The following is a 22,480-nucleotide window of genomic DNA, read 5'->3' on the forward strand; positions in this document are numbered from 1 at the left end:
GTTTTGAAAAATCCAAATTAAACTAATTTTTTTTAATGTTGCAATTTAGCAGGACTTTTTTCCAAAAACCACAAAACGTCTATAAAACGCTTTACAAACCATATTACTAATATCTTTTCTCGTTGATATTTGCGCTTAGGAATGTATTTTTGTTATTATATCGGCTTATTTTACACACAGCTTTATAAACATTTTTTGTATTTTCTGTTTTGTGTCAGCAAAGATATTCGATCACTAATAAGTATTTTAAAATTGTTTTCACGAAATTCAATTTAACTCGTTTTTATTTCATTCTTTTGTTTGTTTTACTTTGTTTTCTTTTTTTAGTTTTATTTTCGTTTTTTATTGTATTTCGACTCTTTATAACTTATTCACAACTTATTTACAATATTATTTTCGTTTAGAGCTTGATCTGACTAATTTTATATTTGTATATCGTCAACCTCGCTCTAATTATTTTTCATGATTCTTAACAAGTTTTCAGTCCAAAAACTTGTTAACAAGAATAACTTTTTATTCCAATGAGCATTTACTAAGCTTTACTCAAACCAAAGCATTTTTTGTAATAATTTCTAACTTTTTTTGTTTGTTTCGTAAATCACAAGAACACCTTTTATTTCAAAACATCATATAGTTTAAGAATTTTAGGTTTAGGTTTCATCTTATTTTTAGGTTTAGGAATCATCTTTTACGGTTTAGGAATCATCTTATACTCCGTAAATATTTTATTTCTTAACATATTAGAAACAAAGTTGGTGCAATTTGTTGAACAACTAAGGTTTAAAAAATATCAAAACGGAAATACGTCACAAGGAAAAAATCTTGAGAGCGCAAACAAAACAAAAACAAAAAATTTGGTAAATCCTGTTAGTAAGGCTTAAAATTACGATAACAGACATTGGTATGATAACATATCTTTAAAAGAATTAATTTTTTTAGGGTTCTTTAAACCTTTAAAGGCTTTTTTTGCGTATTTCTGTTCTCTCGTTTTATTTTTTAGTTCAAAAATTGCGCTAATTTTATTTCTAATCTATTAAAAAAAATAACGGTGTATAAGATGGTTACTGTTGGGTAACTCTTAAAATGTAAGTATTTTGTAATGCTGTAAGTCTAGCGATTTACGAAACAAATTAAAATTTATAATAAAAGTGCTTACGCAACAGTTAAAGTAAAGCAAGATCAAACATTAAAAATCACTTTTACAACTTTTTTAGACCACCTGTCAGGAAAAAGAGTTAAAGTGGAATTGACAACAAAACAATTTACAAATTTAAGTGTTGAATTACGTTCTACACGAAAGTAAATAAAAATGACAAAAAGAAAACAAAATTAAAACTAACAAAAAATAAACTTAGGCAAATAAAAATTTTTTTGAATAAGGTAAAGACATAATAAGTATTTCAAACATTCCCTAATCAAAAAATTTGAAAATAGGTTTAAAATTGCATTCTGTCATTTTTATTGCTTATCATTGAACCATTAGCGTACGGTTGCGGTACAAAAATTGAATGATTTTATGTAGCACAAGTCATTAGAGGATTGATATGCTTGCAAATGTTTTACCAAACTAATGGAGTTTCTTAATAACGCGAGTCAATATGGAATTAATAGATGGACTAAACTATCTTTTCGCGTCACCAAAACCCTACGCTTTTAAAATTTGACAAAACACAAGTAGCGAATGCGTATAAAAGTATAATAAAAACGAGTATGTGGCATATACTGCTTGTTTTTTTAGAAGTTTTCAGTTAAAATATCTATATAATGAGTTGAAAAAAGATAGAAGTCGCGGAAAAGTAATTAAAAAACCGCATCTTTTTTTATATTTTGATCAGCAACGTTTTGGTTGAGAGAAATTACACACAGTCGTGGCCCAGTGGTTAGAGTTTTGACTCAGAATCAAGGGGTCTGAGGTTCAATGCTGGTTCTGGTCAGATAAACTAAATTGGTAAGGAAGGTGGCGTAAGCTTCTTTGTTAAATGTTCTTCCACAGTGCTCATTAATAAGACCGTAAGGTCTTCTTCGAACTATATAAATATACATATTGTTATATTTCTATTTTTTATATGTAACCAATTTTTATAAAATCGTGATTTACAAATATTTTATTATAAAGATGTAAATAAGGAGACAATAAGTGTAATAAAGTAAGGAGACACTAAATCAAAAAAATATCATAAAATGTTGGGTAGGTAGGTTAAAAGCGTACTTCTAGGGAGATGGAGCTTTTAACCTTCCATATTTTAATTTGTCAATTTCGTTTTCTGTTTTAAAAACAGAAAACGAAATTGACAAATCAAAATTTGGAACAACAATTTTGTTCCATAAATACGGTGTTCGATAGTTTATGCAAAAATGAAATGGGTTTTAAAAATATATATGGGTTTATCCGTAAAACAACAGGGGGTTTGATTGAAATAATGTATATATATATATATATATATATATATATATATATATATATATATATATATATATATATATATATATATATATATATATATATATATATATATATATATATATATATATATATATATATATATACATACATATATACTTTTATTTCGACAAAACCTCCTGTTATTTTACGGAAAAACCCATCGCATGCAATCGAAAGTTTCCGTAAATAAACGGATACTTCAGTTAAAATACAATGGATTTTTTCCATTTAGCGACGGAAGGTTTCCCAGTCGGCATATATAGTATTGTAAATACTAGGAGTATTGATCACGTATAACATACCGCCGTTGATACCAGAAAAATACGCATTTAGTTTATACCACTTATTTATCAAAAATACGTATTATTAATAATATTTGATCAATATCGGAAACGATATCGTACCCGATTTTGATCATATATCAACTTATAATGGAAAAACAAAAGTCTTTGCTTTAAAGCGCATGCTTAAACTGAAATTGTGAAAGCAAAGTTTAAAATAAAAAGTTTTCTCTTAAGAAATTTAGTAAAAAGTTTGTCTGGAATGAAAAGGAATAGTCAGGAATACATGAAAAGTTGTATGAAGAGATATCGCTCTGCTAAAGCAGTATCTCATATCTCCAATACAGTTACAGTACTTTTTTGTACTAAAAAAGTTACTAAAACTTTATCATAAAAATATTTATTACTACTTTTAAATTTATTTAGTTTTATAAAGTCCTAAATTAATATAATTCAAATATATTATAAGTCCTATCATTTCATACCTTGCTTATTTTATTATGTTGATTATTATTTTATTAACATTTCTGTTTTTTGTACCGTTTAAAAAATTTAGAAAAATAAATTAAAATTTCGAGCCAACACTGACATTTTATTGTTGCTAAACGTTAAATTTTGTTATAAAGATTGCAGTTCTTCTATCTGTTTTTTGCTTTTTATTCAATAAGTATTTGATTTAAATTAAATATAATTATAATTTTATATTTTATTACGTGATATATGTTTTTATATATGAATATATATATGAATCTTTTTAGATTTTTTCATGTTATTTTTAAATTTTTTGTTTGCGCAATTCAAGTTATATATGTTTATAGTTTGCATTTATGTTTATATTATGTTCAAAGTTAAAAAGTTTTTGATTAATACATGTATGTGGTAATATGTGTTATGTAATTGTTTTATAAATGTGTCATTAAAATAGTATAAAATGTATCTATTGTGTATATAAATATTATATGAGGAGTTTATATATGTTATATAAAGTTAAATAAATGTATTGTGTTTTATAGTTATTATATATGTTTATATTATGTTTTTTCCATATTTTCAAAGTGTGTGACTTGGCAAACGTGTTGAGCAAGATTTTGCATAAAGTTGTTATTTATGTTACTAATGTTGTTACATTTGGCTTACCTTTATGTTGGTGTCTATTGTTAAAAATTATAAGTGGTTTTATTATTGAAACTCACTGCTTTTAATAAGCCACTCAAGAAAAATCATTTTGCCGTATATACATTTTGTTTATGTCTTAATTTGAATTTTTAGAACGATGAAGTACCAACATGATTTGTTTTCTAAAAGCTAACATGAAATAACAATATTTATCAACTACTACTCTTTTATCATGACATCTTATCTCTATCAAATATATTGATTTTCGATTCATATATGATGTTTTTCTTTGTATTCACTTATCCATTACATTTCGTCATTTCAGATTTATCATATGATGGATTTATGCGATATAAAAGCACAAATGTATGTAAATTTTTATGAATTTTTTCTAGGCTTTTCTAAATGTGTTTCTTATTAACATGGTTTTACAAGCATGGTCTGCAAGCAAATTTGAGCTGAAAATTTTTTTTAGCTTTTAAGGAGAATTGACGTTATTCTTTGTTTAATTTTATTTGTTTAAATATAGTAGTTCTAACAAATAAATGTTTGTTTGTTCTTGGTTTTTTACTTATCTGTTTTCAGATTCTTATAAACTAGGCAAATCAGCTAAGCAAGTTTTGTTTTATTTTTTAGTGCTATTGGAAAGAGCTAAAAGTTATTTTTTTGAGTGATTGAAAAGAACTGAAGTGTTTTTTAGTTACTTCACACGGTGTAACTGATACTGGTTTGAGTAAGTTTACTATTTTGTTTTATTTTATATTGGATTTATTTTATATTTGATATATATTATATTAGATATATATTTTGTGTATTTAACATGGAAAACTGACTGTAATTTGTTGACACGAAAGTTTATAAACTTAAATCTGCCTATATTTCAGTATATATATATATATATATATATATATATATATATATATATATATATATATATATATATATATATATATATACATTTATATGTATGTATATATATATATAATTACTTTCGAGTAAAATATAGTGACTGACATTGCTTCAATTTTTTATACAAGATTGTGCATTTATTATTTTTGTTCATTAAGGTAAAAATAATTTTGTGCATTGTAGATTCTTTGTTAAATTAAAAATAATTGATGTAAATAAATATTGTTAAATATTTTTGATAAACGACTTATGTATATAAACATATACAAAGATATGGATTTCAATAAATCTTAAGTTTAAATAAAGTCTTTGACTAGAAAAGATCACAATTTGTAAGATTCTTTTACGTTCATTTATTCAATTGTAACAATAGTAAGATTACTGGTAATACGTTTAATGATAACAGTGAAATTGAAGTAGATAGTATTAGGCTCAACGAAGTTATTAATGTAAAAATAGTTGTCAAATGAAAAAAATAGATCTAGGCTGGATGAAATTAATCGTTTTTGAAATGTAAGAAATGCAACTTGGCGTGCAGAAAACTTACTTGACAGAATTCAGTGTCAAGCAGTGTTAATGTCTGTTAATTTGATTTTACTTTAGACACTTCAGAACAAAGCAAAGTATGAGTTTAACTATTTATAGAAACAATTGACACTTTTAAATCTAAATAATTTTTTTTTTTTATAACTTCTATTATAATTCTGTTCTTTTTTTCATTTTTTTTTTAGTTTGTCTTCCCTTTGTCATTTTTTGATTAGTTAGCTAACTGTTGAAACATGGTTTTAATTTTGTAAATTTAGTATGTGTGAAATTTACTCTATTAATCATTAGTCAACAGTTAGAGAGAAGCTGGAGCTTAATTAAGAAATGCTGGAAATTAGCTTTTAATCAAGGTAAAAATAATTTTGTTTACTGGTAATATAATAAACCAGTTACTACTATTTATTCCGTGCTTTTTTACATTTGTTAACATGCTGCTTTGGAAACACTTTCTTTCTCTCTCTCTCTCTTAGATGAGTGAGAGATTTAATAAAACTTATGTAATTACTGAGCTCTTACATATTTCTTAATACCACAAATGATAATGATCATTGATAAGAAATATTTTAAGAGTTGCTTGCTATTTTATAATATAGTTACTCAAATTGTTTAACTATAATTGTCTCTTGATTGTTCTAATATTGTAATAAATAAAATCTTTTTAGTCCAAGTATTTAAGTTAATAAAATATCTTATTAAGTTGTGGTGTTATTTGCCAGCGTTACTATAGTAACAATGTATACATTGTGTTGTCTAGCCTTTTTATAATCTTTTTTAATTATTGACAGGTTCATATATTCTGTAGACAGAATATATGAACCTTTCATTTCGAAAAGGACATATGTCCAAAACTTTTAGCAGTTAGTTTTTAAGTTTAAATTAAAAATTTCTGTATGATTTATGTTTTTTTTATAAAAAAGAAAAAATATATAGTTACTCAAATTGTTTAACTATAATTGTCTCTTGATTGTTCTAATATTGTAATAAATAAAATCTTTTTAGTCCAAGTATTTAAGTTAATAAAATATCTTATTAAGTTGTGGTGTTATTTGCCAGCGTTACTATAGTAACAATGTATACATTGTGTTGTCTAGCCTTTTTATAATCTTTTTTAATTATTGACAGGTTCATATATTCTGTAGACAGAATATATGAACCTTTCATTTCGAAAAGGACATATGTCCAAATCTTTTAGCAGTTAGTTTTTAAGTTTAAATTAAAAATTTCTGTATGATTTATGTTTTTTTTATAAAAAAGAAAAAATACATAAGTTATATACATTCTTTATTTATCTACTTCTATGTTTAATTTCTTTAGCAACCTAGACATTATTTTAATAAAAATCATATTTTTGTTGATTTTGAAAAGTTTTAGTAAATGGACTTGTGCCCTTTTGGAAATGACAGGTTCATATATTTTCTGTTATTATTATCCTAATTCTACTAACAATAAAATGCAAATAGTACTTTTGTAATTAAAAGTTCTAATTTTTTTTCATGTCTTTTTTTAGGTATTTGCAGGCTTTACTTGACTTTCCTTTTCTGGTACTTGTGTTGTGACAGATTTTAAAAAGAACTGATGTTAATGCGGTCTTTATGTCGTTACCTATAAGCAATGACGTTGCTGATACGGAGTCAAAGTTAAAATATTTATAGATAAATTTGTATTTAATATTTTAGATAATATATCAAGTTATTAATGTGTTTCTATTGTTATTAATGATTTAATAACTCATAACCCGTATTACGGATTGCTTACTGCTAGTCATTATCATTATGTTATGAATTCATATTAGTTAATAAAATTGTATTGAATATTCTCTGGTTATCGTGTTTTATACGTGTTTAAATGCGAGTTTGATACTCAGTAGGCGTCGTATTGTATACCTGTCATTTTACGCATCTGATGTCTATTTTTAATGCGCGTTTGACACGATAAAATGGCTAACATATATTCGTAAATAATGCCAGGAAAATATCGTATTGAATATTCTCTGGTTATCGTGTTTTATACGTGTTTTATACGTGTTTACAAGTTTCAAATGCGAGTCTGATACCCAGTAGGCGTCGGATTGTATACCTGTCTTTATACGCATCTAATGCTTATTTCTAATGCGTGTTCGACACGATAAAATGGCTAACATACATACCACATTGATACGTATTTAAACGAGTTTCTAATGCGCATTTACAACTAAATTAGCCGATTGGGTAATTGGTCATCGCAACTGCCGGATAGTTTCCGTAAATAAAAGAAATGTTGCAGTTAATATTCCGTTCATATAAAAGTTTATTAAGTTTCTATCAAATATTTTAGATATAAAATAGATTGTATGTTATCGAAAATGTTATCTATAATATTCTCAATAATATAAGACAAGTTTTCGTTAAAATACATAAAAAATAATTAACTTTCCTTGATTTACATTTCATTTAACATCAAATACACAAATAAATAAAAAATTAGTAAATAAACAATTTAAAATTTTTTTTAACAATTTTGATAAAGTATAAATAATCAAATAACAATATAATTAAATTAAATATTCCTATATTCAGCTACAATATAGATATACTTAAAATTTTATTTTTGAGTAATAAACATTGATTTTGCAAAAAAAAATAAGTCAACCCAACTATACAAAAATACAACCTTTCCTTTCTTTTCCATTTCGAGTCAACTATAAATTAATAGTCAAGTTCTCTTTAAACTTAAATCATGATTCATTTTTCAGATAACACTAATCACTTATCTTCTCTCCGTGATTTGTGCCTCGTCTGTGACCTTAGCTTGTGTTAAGTTTTTTCTTTTTCTCCTTTAGGTGGTTCACCTTCTTGTGCAACTGATATATCTAATTGTGATCATTTTTTTCACCTTTTTAAAACGAACAAATCTCTTGAGAACAAATGCCTGTTTATTATTGCAAGAAATCAATGTAAAAAGGTGCTGTCTGAGGCTAAGCGTCATTAATCCCAAATAAATAAATCTTGTATCTTATTTCAAACGTTATTCTATAGAGATATTTAGAAAATCTTCAACAGCGTCACTAACAAAGATAGGTGTCGCATTCCTTCTCTTATTCATGGAACTAATTTTATTACCTCTCCCGAGGGTAAGGCTTCACTAATTGCAAAGAAAATTTCTTCTAATTCAACTTTTTAATCTTATTGTCATACTCTTCTTACCACTCGGTTAAACAGTTCAATCCATTGTTAAACATTAAAATAACTCCAGCTTCCGTGGCTAAAGCCATATCTCAAATAAACTCTTTTACGGCTTGTGGTCTAGACAACATTCCTGTCATAGTATTGCAAAGTTGTTCTCCTGAATTCTCTTCAGTTCTCTCTATCTTATTCAATAAGTGCTTGACTGAATCTTGATTACCTGCTTGCTGGAAAATGTTATTTATGGTTTCAATTTTTAAAAACTCTGAAAAAGATTCTGATCCCTCCAGCTATCGTCTAATTATAGTTCTTTCTTTTATTAGCAAGGTATTTTTGTCTTTGATTAACAAACTTTTAATTTCCAATCTTGAGTCAAATAACCCACAGTCAGACAATCAATGCGGTTTTTGATCTTCTCGCTCCACGGCTGACTTACTAACTGCTGTGATTGAATGATTTTATCAAGCATTAGATGGAGGCGGAAAGACAAAGGCCTCCATTACTAGAGTGATAAAGTATATTGCAAGAGGGTTAGGACTTCCACCAAACTTGCTTTTTGTGCAATTTCGTGTTTTACGCTTGTTTGAAAACATTATTTTTCGTCCACAAAACTTTCTTTTTCCCACACAATTATAACATTTGTTTATTTTGCGTAAGTGCGGCAATCTTTAATTTGTATAAAAATGTAAGTGATAAAGATGGCGTTGCAAAAAAATTTTTAATTAAATATACCAATATTTAAAATCATAAACAGAATTAATAAAATTCCAGAAATTAACATTGATGCTCATATATGGTATGAGCTCATAAACATTTTTGATGAAGACATAGATGAACCAGCAATAACTCAAGATATTACTGATGAAGAGATAGTAGAAAAGTTATTATCTGGAGAAAAAATTGACCTCCCAGGTCTTCCTTCACATTCACAGAGTGTTGAGAGATCTGTACAACTTGTTTCCATGGCTTCTCGTACTGTTTTTGGAAAGGAAGCACGTCATAAGCATATTTTAGCAAAAATTCTAAGCAAAAAGCATAGAAAGAGTTTTATGTCTAAACGTTATTACGGTGAGACATATGATGATATTTTTTGTTAATTTAAAAACTAATTTATTGCTACTTGTACATGTAAAATTAAACTTTAATAACAATGTATAATAATTTTTGAGTTAGTCATTACCTCGCGTGGTTCTTAATAAATAAAAAGATCTGAATGCAATTTTTTTTATGGAATTTTTTATATAATTTAAAATTTTGACAGTTATTTCAAAGTTTCTAATAATCGTTATTAAAATTTAACTTATTGGATAAATTTAACTTATCTGAAATAATTAAGATAGTTTTCTATTTTACAAAGATTCTATTATATAACCCAGGCGTCGGCAACCTATTTAAGGTTGAGAGGTTTTTCATTAAATAGTTAAAATAAATATTCATTATTACAGTTTTAGACCCCTGATATAACCATTAAACAAATTTTCAACATTTTAAATTTGCGTTTATTTTATAAAATCCGGACCAGAATTTACAAAAGAATTTTGTTAAAGTATGAATATCTAACTTAGAAAAAATATATATTTTTTTGACTTAGAGTACTTTATTTTGTTTTTCTTTATTTCTAAGTAACTGTCAGTCCTTTTGCTTTTTATTTATTTTATTTTATATATAAATTAGTTGGGTCCTGAATTTATAATACAATGCCGCAGTAAATGTTGCGCGGAAAGCCTTAGGACCCAACTTCAAAGCTAAAATCGCTCATGAAGAAACTATTTTAATTTCATAAAATTTTCCAGGATATGTTTTTGGACTGTTTAGAAATTATCTCCATAATGCCAAACACTGAAATCGAAAAAAAGTTGTAATTTGACCTGCCCTAGTGTGTATAACGGCGCACATTAGAAATGATTCTGTTTGCATGCTTTTGTTTATGAAGTAGTTATTTTAATTTTATTTTTATTTGTACTGCACCAAGCAATGTTTGCGTAATTAAGATAGCAATGAATGAAAGAGAAATATATAAGCTTTAAACAAGTTGGATTTAAAAAGGCCTTGCGCTGAAAAGCAGGCCTATTTTCCTTGCGATTCTATTCTCGAGATGTTGTATGTGATCTCTCCACATCATATTTTCATCAAGAAGCGCGACGAGAAATTTTTAAGTGTTTTTACTTTTTATGTCCTGATTGGCAATACAAAGTTTTGGAAGTTTTAAAGGAATTTTATCTCTGTCATGAAAATAATGGAAAAAAGTAAATTTTGTTTTGGTTCCATTTTAGAGATAATTTGTTTGCATTAAACCATCATTAAGATTTAATAGCTCTTTGTTTACTGACTTAAACAGAATATTTATATCATTATGTGCATAAAATCGATTTGCATTATCTGCAAATAAAACTGTATCTAGTTCAGCGCAAGCTTTGCTTAAATCATTAACAAAAATGAGAAATAGAAGTGGTCCTCATATAAATCCCTGAGGAACCCCACATGTTATGTTCATATTGGTCGTTTTACCTTCATTATAAGAAATGTATTGTTTTTTATTTGTCAAATAGCTTTTAAACCACGTAATATTTATATGTTTAATACCATAGTTTTCTAATTTTGTTAATGAAATGTACTGATCGACAGTGTCAAAAGCCTTACTAAGATCAATAAATACACCTAATGTATATTTTTTTACATCAAATGGTTTAAAGATATCATGAACAAGATGAACAACATCATTAGAGTGGCTCTTTTTAAACCCAAACGCTAGTCTCATCTCCTGATTTTAACCTATGACCTCTTCTACTATGTTCCAAGTTTTTTGAATATCATTTTTGTATTTTAATAATTGACTACTATAGTAAAACTTTTTTGAGCACTTTATAAGCGTCTCAAAAAGACGATTATAGTTTTTATAGTTTGTTCCATTTTTAAAAGTTCTTTTTTTAATGAACTTTTTATATAATCGTTGCTTTTTTTTCGAAGATTTTATGATTGCAGGTGTTATCCAGTGATTTTGTAGAGTTTTTGTTTTAATAAATTTAGTTGTTATTGGGAATGCTTTATTGTAGTGACATTCAAATATGATATAAATTTTTATAGGCTTCATTTACATTTTTTGTTTTCAAAACAGATTCCCAGTTTGTCGTCGATAATTGGCTAATAAATGTCACAAAAGAAGCGTCACTAAATACTCGATTTTTAGTTTTTACTTTTTTAGAAAGTTGATTTAACGATTTTCGCGTTGTTATAAAAACCGGAAAATGGTCAGATATGTCTGTTATAAATATTCCAGTTTTAATTTTTATGTTTTTGAAATTATTGATTAAAATTTGATCAATTAAAGTAGCAGTATTTTTTGTGTTTCGAGTAGGTTTATTTATAGTTGAAATAAATCGATTTTGAAACATAATATTAAAAAAGTTCTGATGTCTTTGTTTTGGCATTTGCGACATAATTCTTCGCTTATTATTAAATATTTAATTTGTTTGTCAAATGCTTTTTTATTACCGGAAGGCGGTCTATATACGACACATAAAACTGCGTTTTTGCAAGTTTTGTTTCTAACTTCAATCATACTCTATAGAAATAAACCTTGGTCTGGAAGCTATTGCTTTATTCTTTTGTTTTCCGAGTTTTTAAAAAAAAGTCACGTGATCAATGTAGTTGCAAAACAAATATTTTAATGGCCAACGCCTTAAGTTACTCTCAACAAAATACTCTAGAAATCTTAGTTGATTTTTTAAATAGCGATGATTTTGAAGAAGAAATTGAAATAGAAATTGAAGACACAGGTTCAGAGGTAAAAATCATATAACACAAATAAATTTAAATCTTGTTTTTTTACAGTTTTAAACTAATCAAGTGTGTTAAAATTACATATGTTAAATTACTTTCTTATGTAATGAGTATTATGTTACTTTTCTTTAGATTTCTGACCAATTAAATCAGCTTTGTCTTCAATGTTCAAAGTCATATAAAACTAAAGGAGGTCTCAAAAGACACATACGATCAAAACATATGACCAATGAAGATGAAATTTCTTGTATCAGTATTGAAGATATTGATTCATTGATTGCACATGCCAAAAAAAAGATATTAAATACATCCTATCATCCCAATGATTTAACGGAGCCTATTAAAAAAATTTAATTTTGTTGTAACTGATCAGAAACTAAAAAGTATTTTAAAGAACTTTGTAAGTCTGGTGATGTAGAAAGATATTTTTCTAAAATATATGCAGACTTTGTTCTTAATGCAGAATCCTACTTTTCTGGATTGCAAAAGCTTTATTGCATTCTTTTTGCAACCAAATATGTGGATAAACTAATATCACATTCAAAAAAAGTAAAAGAATACTCTAAAAACTATCAATCTCTTATCTTGTTACTAGAAAGTATGCTAACCAATGATATAAAAGAAAAGTTAATTGATGTGCAAAACAGAGGAGGATTATCAGCTGTTAACCATAACATGCAGTATTTATTTATTAAAGTCGAGGAATGTTTTCGAATAAAAACTGGTTTTTATAGCATTAAAAAACTTGACATTCTTCAGGAATAGTTATGGAGAAAGAATTAAATAAGAATTTATCAGAAAATATGATATAATTATATTGTAGAGTGCGCTCGTTTTCATTAGCAAAGGACATAACAGAAAAGCATAAATTAATTTTAAAATTGATATTAAAAAACAAATACAAAAGATTGCACACTCCAATCTTTTATATAAACTTACATTGAAGTATTTAGTTAAGAATATTAGATTATATTAACACTAATTTTGAAAAGTTATTTAAAAGCTTGCATACATAACCCAATTTTAAAAAAAACAACCTGATTTTTGAAGTTTGAACTTGAAGACTTTGAACCACTTTATGAGTGCATCTTACATCTCTTTAGTTTTTTAGTCAAGATTTAGGTTTGTCAATATTTATAATTGCCATTCTTCATAAGGTTAAATAAATATTTTTGTATTTTTTCACTTAAAGTACAGTTCCTTTCTTAATTTTTTTATAATCGATTGTTACTACTGAATAAAGTCTTCCGGTTAAGCTAAAAAAAAAGTCATTGCTCAAAATTATGTATACAAAGAGGTTCTATTTTTATAAATAATGTAGAGCAATTGCTAGCTGGAGTAGAAATAGTCTAGATAGAAAAAGCTTTATACATTCATTAAAAGATTTATTAATGAAATGTTTCAAAACTAAACTTACTTTGTTTTAGGTTATCATCATTTCATCGTAACTATACTTGCATATTTGTTATTCATAATTGAGAATAGTAGTTTAACTTTTTCAGTATTTTTTTTTTAAAATTTTACATACATAAAAGAAAATAATTATAAATAAAATATATATTTATATATATTTTAAAAAAAAACTGTTTCTTGAATTTTAGAACTCGAAGACTCTAAAGTTTTAAAACAAACTTTATGCATGTATCGCAAATCTCATTGTTGTTAATTTCAGCAATATATATTATTATAATATATAGTATATATATATAAATATATATATATATATATATATATATATATATATATATATATATATATATATATATATATATATATATATATATATATATATATAGTTTTGATATAGTCAAGACATAGTTTTGGCAATATATGTAATTATACAGGGGCGGATCCAGGATTTATATTGACTGTAGCAAAAATGCCATAAATATTTTTTGTCCCAAAAAAAAAAAAAAAGGTCCTCGTTTTTCACATTTGCCGACAGTACTAGAAGTCCAAGTAGCTCCCTTACCACTGCTTTCTTCTTTCGTCCGTTTAGAGCGGTAGAAGATTACTTGATTTACGCGACGTTAAAACCATCTAATTAAATTGAATATTTTTTAACAAAATGATAGTTTACTTGTCTTTTCTGACTTTTAATCATGACTAAAAACCCTGAACGAACCCTGATCCTCAGTCAGTGTATTTACATTTAGTTCTTGGTATTCCTATTGCCAGTCAATGTATTAATGTCAAATTATACACAAAACATTATCATATAAATTTATCTATATATTTAAATCAACAAAATATTTGTGGTTGTTAAAATGTTTTGGTCTGCAAAAAAATTGGAGGTTGATATTTGAAAATGAAAACGACAAATTTAATCTAAATTTGTTTAAAATTCAATTTTTTTATTTAATTAAATGTTGCTTTAAAATAAAATATCTGAAAATTAAATTAGGCACTATATTGATTTATATAAATTTATAAAAATAATTTATAAATATTTTCATATTTTTAATAATAAACTTCATTAATTCATTACAATAAACTTTTTGTCCAATAATGAAAAAAAGAAACAGATTGAAGAAAAATGATAATGAAAAAAAGAAACAGATTGAAGAAAAATGATAATGAAAAAAAGAAACAGATTGAAGAAAAATGATAATGAAAAAAAGAAACAGATTGAAGAAAAATGATAATGAAAAAAAGAAACAGATTGAAGAAAAATGATAATGAAAAAAAGAAACAGATTGAAGAAAAATGATAATGAAAAAAAGAAACAGATTGAAGAAAAATGATAATGAAAAAAAGAAACAGATTGAAGAAAAATGATAATGAAAAAAAGAAACAGATTGAAGAAAAATGATAATGAAAAAAAGAAACAGATTGAAGAAAAATGATAATGAAAAAAAGAAACAGATTGAAGAAAAATGATAATGAAAAAAAGAAACAGATTGAAGAAAAATGATAATGAAAAAAAGAAACAGATTGAAGAAAAATGATAATGAAAAAAAGAAACAGATTGAAGAAAAATGATAATGAAAAAAAGAAACAGATTGAAGAAAAATGATAATGAAAAAAAGAAACAGATTGAAGAAAAATGATAATGAAAAAAAGAAACAGATTGAAGAAAAATGATAATGAAAAAAAGAAACAGATTGAAGAAAAGCGATAATGAAAAAAAGAAACAGATTGAAGAAAAATGATAATGAAAAAAAGAAACTGGTTTCAAATAAAAAATAGAACTAAAGTAACTAAACATTTCTATAAAAAATATTTTGCTTTAAATAAATAAGAAATGATTTCAAAATCCCAAAACAGCAAACTTCAGGCATATTACAATTAACAACAATACAATCAACAAATATCAGCAAATAACAAAAACAAAAGTGTCAATAAATAAATGTCAATCTAATAAGATAAACCTAATATGGTCAATCATTGTTTAAAACAACATAGTTCTTAGTTTGATTTTGGTGTAGAAAGTTTTCAGTGGGTTTTGATAAATTAATATAGGAAAGTATATAATGATGAAACACTCAATTTCAATTAAGTAATGCATTAAAGCATAAAAGTATTGAATATGAAAGTCAAACAAACTTTATCTTTAATCAAATTGAAGAAAAGCCATTGAACAGTATTGTCAAAAAGACTTTTTTAATCCATATTTAAAATTTTTTTAATTTCAAATGATTTCGGATATTGACCAGAATTTAAAAAAATAAAACATTATACTGTCAAAGTTTCATATTCATTAAGCAAATCTTAATTTCAAAATATATGTTCATGTAAAGAAGACTTCTTTGGTTCTGAAGAACACTTAAAAAATATGTCTAAAGATACTTTTCTTAAATTTCTATATTTTGTTTCAAGTAGTTCTGTAACAAATTTTCTTAACATAACATATTTGTAACAAAAGTGTTTATCTTGATAGTGTTTTAATCAGCTAGACTATTTCTTCACATGAATAATTTGTGAAATGCCTTGTGACATGTGTTGATATTATATGCCTATTATCTGATTTTTTTTCATGCATAATGCTGTATCGCAAAAATCCAAAACAAACTTTTTTTGTTTATCATTTAGATCTCTGAGAAAGCTTTTTGATCATTATTGAATCTAAAATATATGCCCACACTTTTTAGATAAAAAGTTTTCCATTATGTGACAACAAGTTTAATAAAATCACCAGTCTTGTTAATGTTCGTAGAAGTTTCACAGTGATTATAGAACATTGTAAGTATTATCATTAAAAAAAAGTTTCGCTTTCTGAGTCCATTATTTTGTATGTTTTTGATAACATGGACTAAAGTCAAACAACAAAAGAGTTTCGTCTGTAGTTAACCAAGGTTTTTCATTAAATATTAGTATTAGATTTTTATCACATATGATTGCCTTAGCCATTTGACTTTCCTACTGATTCTAAAGTTAAATGAATTTGATCACATAAAAATTAAGAATTTATTTGTTTTTTACAGGTTTTCATACCATTTTTAAAAGAAATTTAGGACCATCAAACATATAACTTATACTACAAGTTATCATAACATCTAAAACACTTTTCAAAAGAGAATTTATTTCAATGGTTTTCCCAATACTGCAACTTCCTGATACAATAACATTTTTATAACATACACCTTGTCACAGAGAACAATAGTTCCTAATAGATGTTAAAAAAACAGAGTAGTAGGAATTTCCTTTGATATAGTTTAATTAGACAATTCCTAGGGGAATCATCTAATAAAACCATATCACCATTTTTAATTAGAGCTGAGCCTTTAACTTTGGGAAGATTTATGATATTCCCGCAGATTTTTTAAATACTCGTCTCTCCATCTTGTTCGGAAATGGGTCAATAACATGGAAAGATGTTTATTAAGTTGATTTATATCTATATCAGAACCATTTTCGAAAAAGAATTTATATCACTGGTTTTCCAAAAACAGTAACTTCCTGATACAATAATACTTTTGTAACATACACCTCGTCGCAGAGAATAATAATTCCTAGTAGAAATTTTCAAATTAAAGCAAAAAGTAGCAGAAAGTTCACTTTTAGAATAAACTAAAAATCTATCTGAGAGGAAAATTGTGAAAAATGTTATTTTAGTTTAACCTTTTTGAAGTTTTTGATGTCAATCAGATCATATAATAAAGTGTTGCTAGACGTTTTAAAACTCGCAATAGGTAAACATTTTATCCAACGCGCTTTCTTCCCTTTGTCTCTGGGAAATCTTTAAATTTTTTAAAACGTTTTTAAATCGTTTGACTTCTTCAATGATAAACAACTCGTAGAACAGGAAAAAACACATTTCACCAATTTTCATTAATATAAACAAATTTCACCATTTTCATAATAGACTAAATAATGAAAGCCAACAGACGGTACTATTTAATTTAGTCTTTATAATTATAAAACCTTTTCATTTAATGTTTGCTACACACTTAATTAAAAAAAGTTTTGTAAACGGAGAGTGGATATTCAACAGAATTTCTGTCTTTGCTTCACTTTTTTTATTGCTACAGGTTCTCGCTTGATGACTTTTAGTCACTCCGTAAGACCTCGTTGTTAAAAAAAAGATTGCAGTTAAATAGGATGATTATATAATAAATTATCGGGGGTATGTATAGAGTTGTTTTAAAGTATGCTACAGTCGATTTGCCCTTTTATTTAACTCCCAGATCAATTTAAGTTGATAAGCTGCAAAATGTTTGACATTCTTTCAAAAATTTATGGGTATGTGAGACAAAACCTGTAAAAAACAAAAATTTATGGGTTTTTCAGTGAAGCATTTCATTTTCCCGAATAAAATATTTCCGTAATATAGTCAACTTGTCTTATATACGATTTTGAATAAATCTTTGAAGCGCCGTATTTTATTTACTTGTAACCTCCAGATCTTATTTAAATTACTTTTCTCTTTAGCATGAAAAAAAAAAAAAAATGTTTGCAAAATATAAAAAGAGAAAAAAAACTGAGCTGACTGTAGCAATTGCTACACTTGCTACAGCCTGGATCCGCTCCTGTTATAATATATATTACTTAAAAACTATATCTTGAAAAATCTCGAAACTATGAACTATACCTCAAACTTGAATTATATCTCAAAAAAATATAATAATGATATTTATTTGTATAATTTATATTGACAAAATAAAGTGTTAATATATAGTAGATATTTCCTTATTTGTCTACCTAATATACGGTAATGTTCTTCAAGTTATTATAATCAATTATTGTTACTACTGAATAAAGTATTGACAATAATTGATTATAAAAATTCAGTCGTGATTGGATTACCTCAAAAAAACCAAAACACTTTCCAGCGTCGAACCCACAGGCTACCTGAAAGTTGGGAGAAGGTCCTAGCTGCCAATGGAAAGTATTTTAAACGATCAGAATTTGGTTTTATTCTCAAAAAAAACAGTTTTTATTTTTTTGTTTTTATAAAAACGCTCATCTTCGATGCATACTCCCAATATAAATATTTTATACATACAAGTTATGTTACAAGCAAATCCATAATCTTTCATATTTTATACTTCGACTGACAAATAGATAGAACATGAGAGGAGTGTACATACATTGTCTGAAAAATAAGTAGAACAAATAAGGAGTGTACATACATCGACTAACAAATAGGTAGAACATGCAGGAAATACTGCTACATGCAAGGAGTGCCGCTACATTGACTGACAGTTTTGGCTTGTGCAGGTAGTTTGTTAATTTAATATATATATATATATATATATATATATATATACATATATATATATATATATATATATATATATATATATATATATATATATATATATATATATATATATATATATATATATATATATATATATATATATGTATATATATATATATATATATATATATACATATATATATATATATATATGTATATATATATATATATATATATATTTATATATATATATATATATATATATATATATATATATATATATATATATATATGCTAATATAATATAAATATATATATATATATATATATATATTAAATTAACATATATATATATATATATGTATATATATATGGTAATTTAATATATAGTCTTAAGATGGCGAGTAGTTTCGCCTATATAACAGGAGTTACATCCTGCACATACGAATTTGTAGACCACGAACGATTTGAACTCTAGAGGAATAGGATCTTTAGAGGAGCTATTTACCCAGCCTGAATTTGGTCCTAAAAAGACGTCTTATGAACGTTCAAAAAGCGTCTTCTAAGGACCAATTGCCAGCTGGTTAGATTAAAGACAACAATGTGCAGAGGCTGCCTTCGAACTTTGGTGGCCCTGGGCAAGATTAAAATGCAAGGCCCGCCTAAAAAAAAAAATTTTTTAGTTATTTTTATTAAATTATTATTATAGTCATGACTTCATTGAAACTTGACTTTACGAACTTTAATATTGGCAAATGTTTGAACTAATGCACTAATATCTATGTTCTTTAACTCGTCAATTTCAATTGATATCTCAGCTAAGCCTGTAAGTCTGCACTCTGACATATTTGACCTTAAGTTGGTTTTAATTAATTTTTAGTTTTGAGAAATTTCTTTCTAAGGAAGCAACAGTAAGTGACAATGTCAATAAAATTTGCAATGCTATAACTAAATTTGGAAAAGATTGTTCGTAGTAAAAGCATTTCATCGTTTAAACAACAAACTAAAATGCATCTCCTTAATTCCTGACATATATATTATAGTTTACAGTATTTGTTTTCAGATTTTTTTGTATTTTTTCTTTTTATGAGCTCTGCTTTATTAAATTTTTAAAAAATGAGTTCTGCTTTATTAAATTTTTTATTTTACTTTAAAAGTTTAAGTGTTTTATTTTTATTTTTATTTTAATGAGTGACTAAAGGGGCTCTATGGAAAGGCTGTGATGATAAACGCATCATCCTTACCTTCTTTGAGTCCCTGACTGATTATAACAGTATATATATATATATATATATATATATATATATATATATATATATATATATATATATATATATATATATATATATATATATATATATATATATATATATATATATTATAAATTAAAAAGATTAAAAACGTTTTTTATAAAGGTTTTTTATGTTTACGATGTTATTTATTTTATATGAAAAATTGTAATATTGTTTAATCAGCGAAATAAAAGTTAACTAATAAAAAAAAATAATAATAAAAGTGATTTTCTAAAATAAACTTGATCAGTGCCTTAGGGAGCAATTTTCCTGGAACCATACTGGATATTGTTTTGATTTCATCAAATAATTGATTTGAAATCACATCTGAATGTCCATCTTCAGTTAAGGCAACCTCTAAATCCTTGCTATGTTTCTTAAGTGCTTCAGTATTTGGGTGACTTCTGGAATTTTATATAAGAATCCAAAAAGCTCAGAAAGTTCTTTCAGTTGATTAAATTGACTTGTTAAAGATGATAGCACTTGATCTACCAGTACATTGAAAACTTCCATCACATACTGTGTTTCTGGATTTAAAATTGGTTCATCTGCAGATTCATAGGAAAAAAGAGTTTTTTTCTTTCGGGGGCGAACTGTGTTTTCAGCTTCAAACTGAGGACTTACTTCTAATTCTTCTGCAATTTCCATAGCAAAAAGTTTGGCATCCTTAATTCCTTTATCACGAAAGTCATTAAAATACTTGAGTAGTTGGTCAATTTCGGTTTGTGCTGTTGAAAGATCATAGTCTGGAGACTGAATTTTTTTGCTGACTAAATTTACTTTAAATAATATGTCATACCATACACTCAAGCTTATCATGAATATAAATTTGGACATTTGCTTGGCAAGATTATTTGCCTGAAATATGGTAGATGTATCATACTCTGAACTGTTAGCAATTTCAACTAGAGCATCATAAACTTTGGAATATTCATATTGTAATGTCTTTAAGCTTTCCACTCGAGACTCCCATCGAGTATCAGACAGTGGCTTCAAAGTCAAAGTTTGCATTGATTTCATTAAAATGGCCCATCTGATATTAGAACCTGAGAAAAAGTTATAAACTTCTTGTACCAAACCAAAAAATGACACTGCTTTTGAAGAAGATTTTGCAGCATCACATACCATCAAATTCAAGCTGTGGGCACTACATGGCACAAAAAACGCTCTAGGGTTAATGTCTCTTATTCTTTTATGCACTCCAGAATGAATCCCCTTCATGTTTGCTTTATTATCATATGATTGACCTCAACAATTTAATATATCTAGACCTGCTTCTGTCAAATGTTTCAGGAAAGTTTCTGTTAAAACTTCACCGGTTGTCCTATTTACATCAACAAATCCAATAAAATGCCCTTCAGCTGCAAATAACTTGCAGTTGTAAAATCTAAGAACTAGGGTTAATTGTTCTTGATGAGTTACGTCTGTAGTGCAATCCATAATTATTGAATAATATTTTGCATTCTGACAATTTAAAATTATAGATTTCTTTATCTCTGAACCCAAAAGTTGAATAATTTGGTTTTGAATGTTTTTGTCGAGATTGTGATCACTTACTTCATGTGATTTAATTTTTCTTAGATGCTCTTGAAGTATTGGATCAAATTCTGAAATCATTTCAATCAAGCCCAAAAAATTTCTATTGCCTTTAGAAAATAATTTATCAGTGTGTCCATGGAATGCTAAATTGTGAGAGGCAAGAAATTTTATAACTGAAATTATTCTCTTCAAAATGTTTTGCCAATACTCCACTTCTAATTTGATTTTTTTAAGTTGCATTCATTGACAGTCTTATTTTTCTTCATTCTTGCAGCCAAATCCATCCACTTTATAAAGCATTCCTTGTGGTTTATGGTCCTTGAGACCTGATGTTATATGTTTCCAATCAGAATATCCATTTTCAGTTAATTTTGTGCTCTTTTTTCCGATAGAAAATATTTTGCAAGGAAAAAAAAATATGCTGTTTGAATGCTTGGAATAAACTAACCATTTTCTTTCATAGGTTTCCCCATTTGGAAAATGCCCTTTATAATACATCACAGAGAATGTTCGTCCATGGTCATCTTTTGGAAAATCTTCCTCCTTCAGTTTTATAGGACCTTGTTGAACCAGAATTTCTCTAAATGAATTCATTAAGATTTTGGGCCCAAGAGCAGGATCCTCAATTCTGAAATGCAACAATTAAGGAAATTAAAATTGGATCTTTCATAAGAGAAGAAAGATTTATACAGTAGTTCTCAATTATCCGACTAATACGGGTGTCGGATAAGAGAAAAAATTGTCGGATAACAAGGATATAGAGAATAAAA

At 26.3% G+C, this 22,480-nt stretch overlaps 3 protein-coding genes and 1 long non-coding RNA gene across 4 annotated transcripts; 2 read left to right on the plus strand and 2 right to left on the minus strand.

The window, feature by feature from the left end:
* The first annotated feature begins 4,917 nt into the window (after positions 1-4,917).
* On the plus strand, positions 4,918-6,991 carry LOC136087686 (uncharacterized). Its single transcript, XR_010641984.1, has 2 exons — positions 4,918-6,698; positions 6,803-6,991. It is a non-coding gene; the product is annotated as an uncharacterized LOC136087686 (long non-coding RNA).
* A 3,608-nt stretch (positions 6,992-10,599) lies between these two features.
* Positions 10,600-13,157, plus strand: LOC136087687 (uncharacterized). The gene is made up of 2 exons (XM_065811123.1): positions 10,600-12,240; positions 12,369-13,157. Exons 1-2 carry the CDS (start codon positions 12,124-12,126, stop codon positions 12,588-12,590), a joined length of 339 nt encoding a protein of 112 aa, XP_065667195.1. The 5' UTR covers positions 10,600-12,123; the 3' UTR covers positions 12,591-13,157.
* A 7,371-nt stretch (positions 13,158-20,528) lies between these two features.
* LOC136088003 (uncharacterized) lies at positions 20,529-21,392 on the minus strand. The gene has a single exon (XM_065811639.1). It carries the CDS (start codon positions 21,390-21,392, stop codon positions 20,529-20,531), a length of 864 nt encoding a protein of 287 aa, XP_065667711.1.
* Positions 21,393-21,419: 27 nt separating this feature from the next.
* Positions 21,420-21,788, minus strand: LOC136088004 (uncharacterized). The gene has a single exon (XM_065811640.1). The coding sequence runs from the start codon at positions 21,786-21,788 to the stop codon at positions 21,420-21,422; it is 369 nt and encodes a 122-aa protein (XP_065667712.1).
* Between the last annotated feature and the right edge of the window lie 692 nt (positions 21,789-22,480).

The sequence above is a fragment of the Hydra vulgaris genome, chromosome 12, assembly GCF_038396675.1.
Source record: "Hydra vulgaris chromosome 12, alternate assembly HydraT2T_AEP".
NCBI classification, from domain to species: domain Eukaryota; kingdom Metazoa; phylum Cnidaria; class Hydrozoa; order Anthoathecata; family Hydridae; genus Hydra; species Hydra vulgaris.

Excerpts from the sequence above, each read along its gene's own strand:
- LOC136087687 (XM_065811123.1), top strand. The coding sequence starts at position 12,124 with ATGGCCAACGCCTTAAGTTACTCTCAACAAAATACTCTAGAAATCTTA. Across the intron at positions 12,241-12,368 it reads TTGAAGACACAGGTTCAGAG|ATTTCTGACCAATTAAATCA; the intron begins GTAAAAATCATA and ends ACTTTTCTTTAG.
- LOC136088003 (XM_065811639.1), bottom strand. The coding sequence starts at position 21,392 with ATGAAGGGGATTCATTCTGGAGTGCATAAAAGAATAAGAGACATTAAC.
- LOC136088004 (XM_065811640.1), bottom strand. The coding sequence starts at position 21,788 with ATGATTTCAGAATTTGATCCAATACTTCAAGAGCATCTAAGAAAAATT.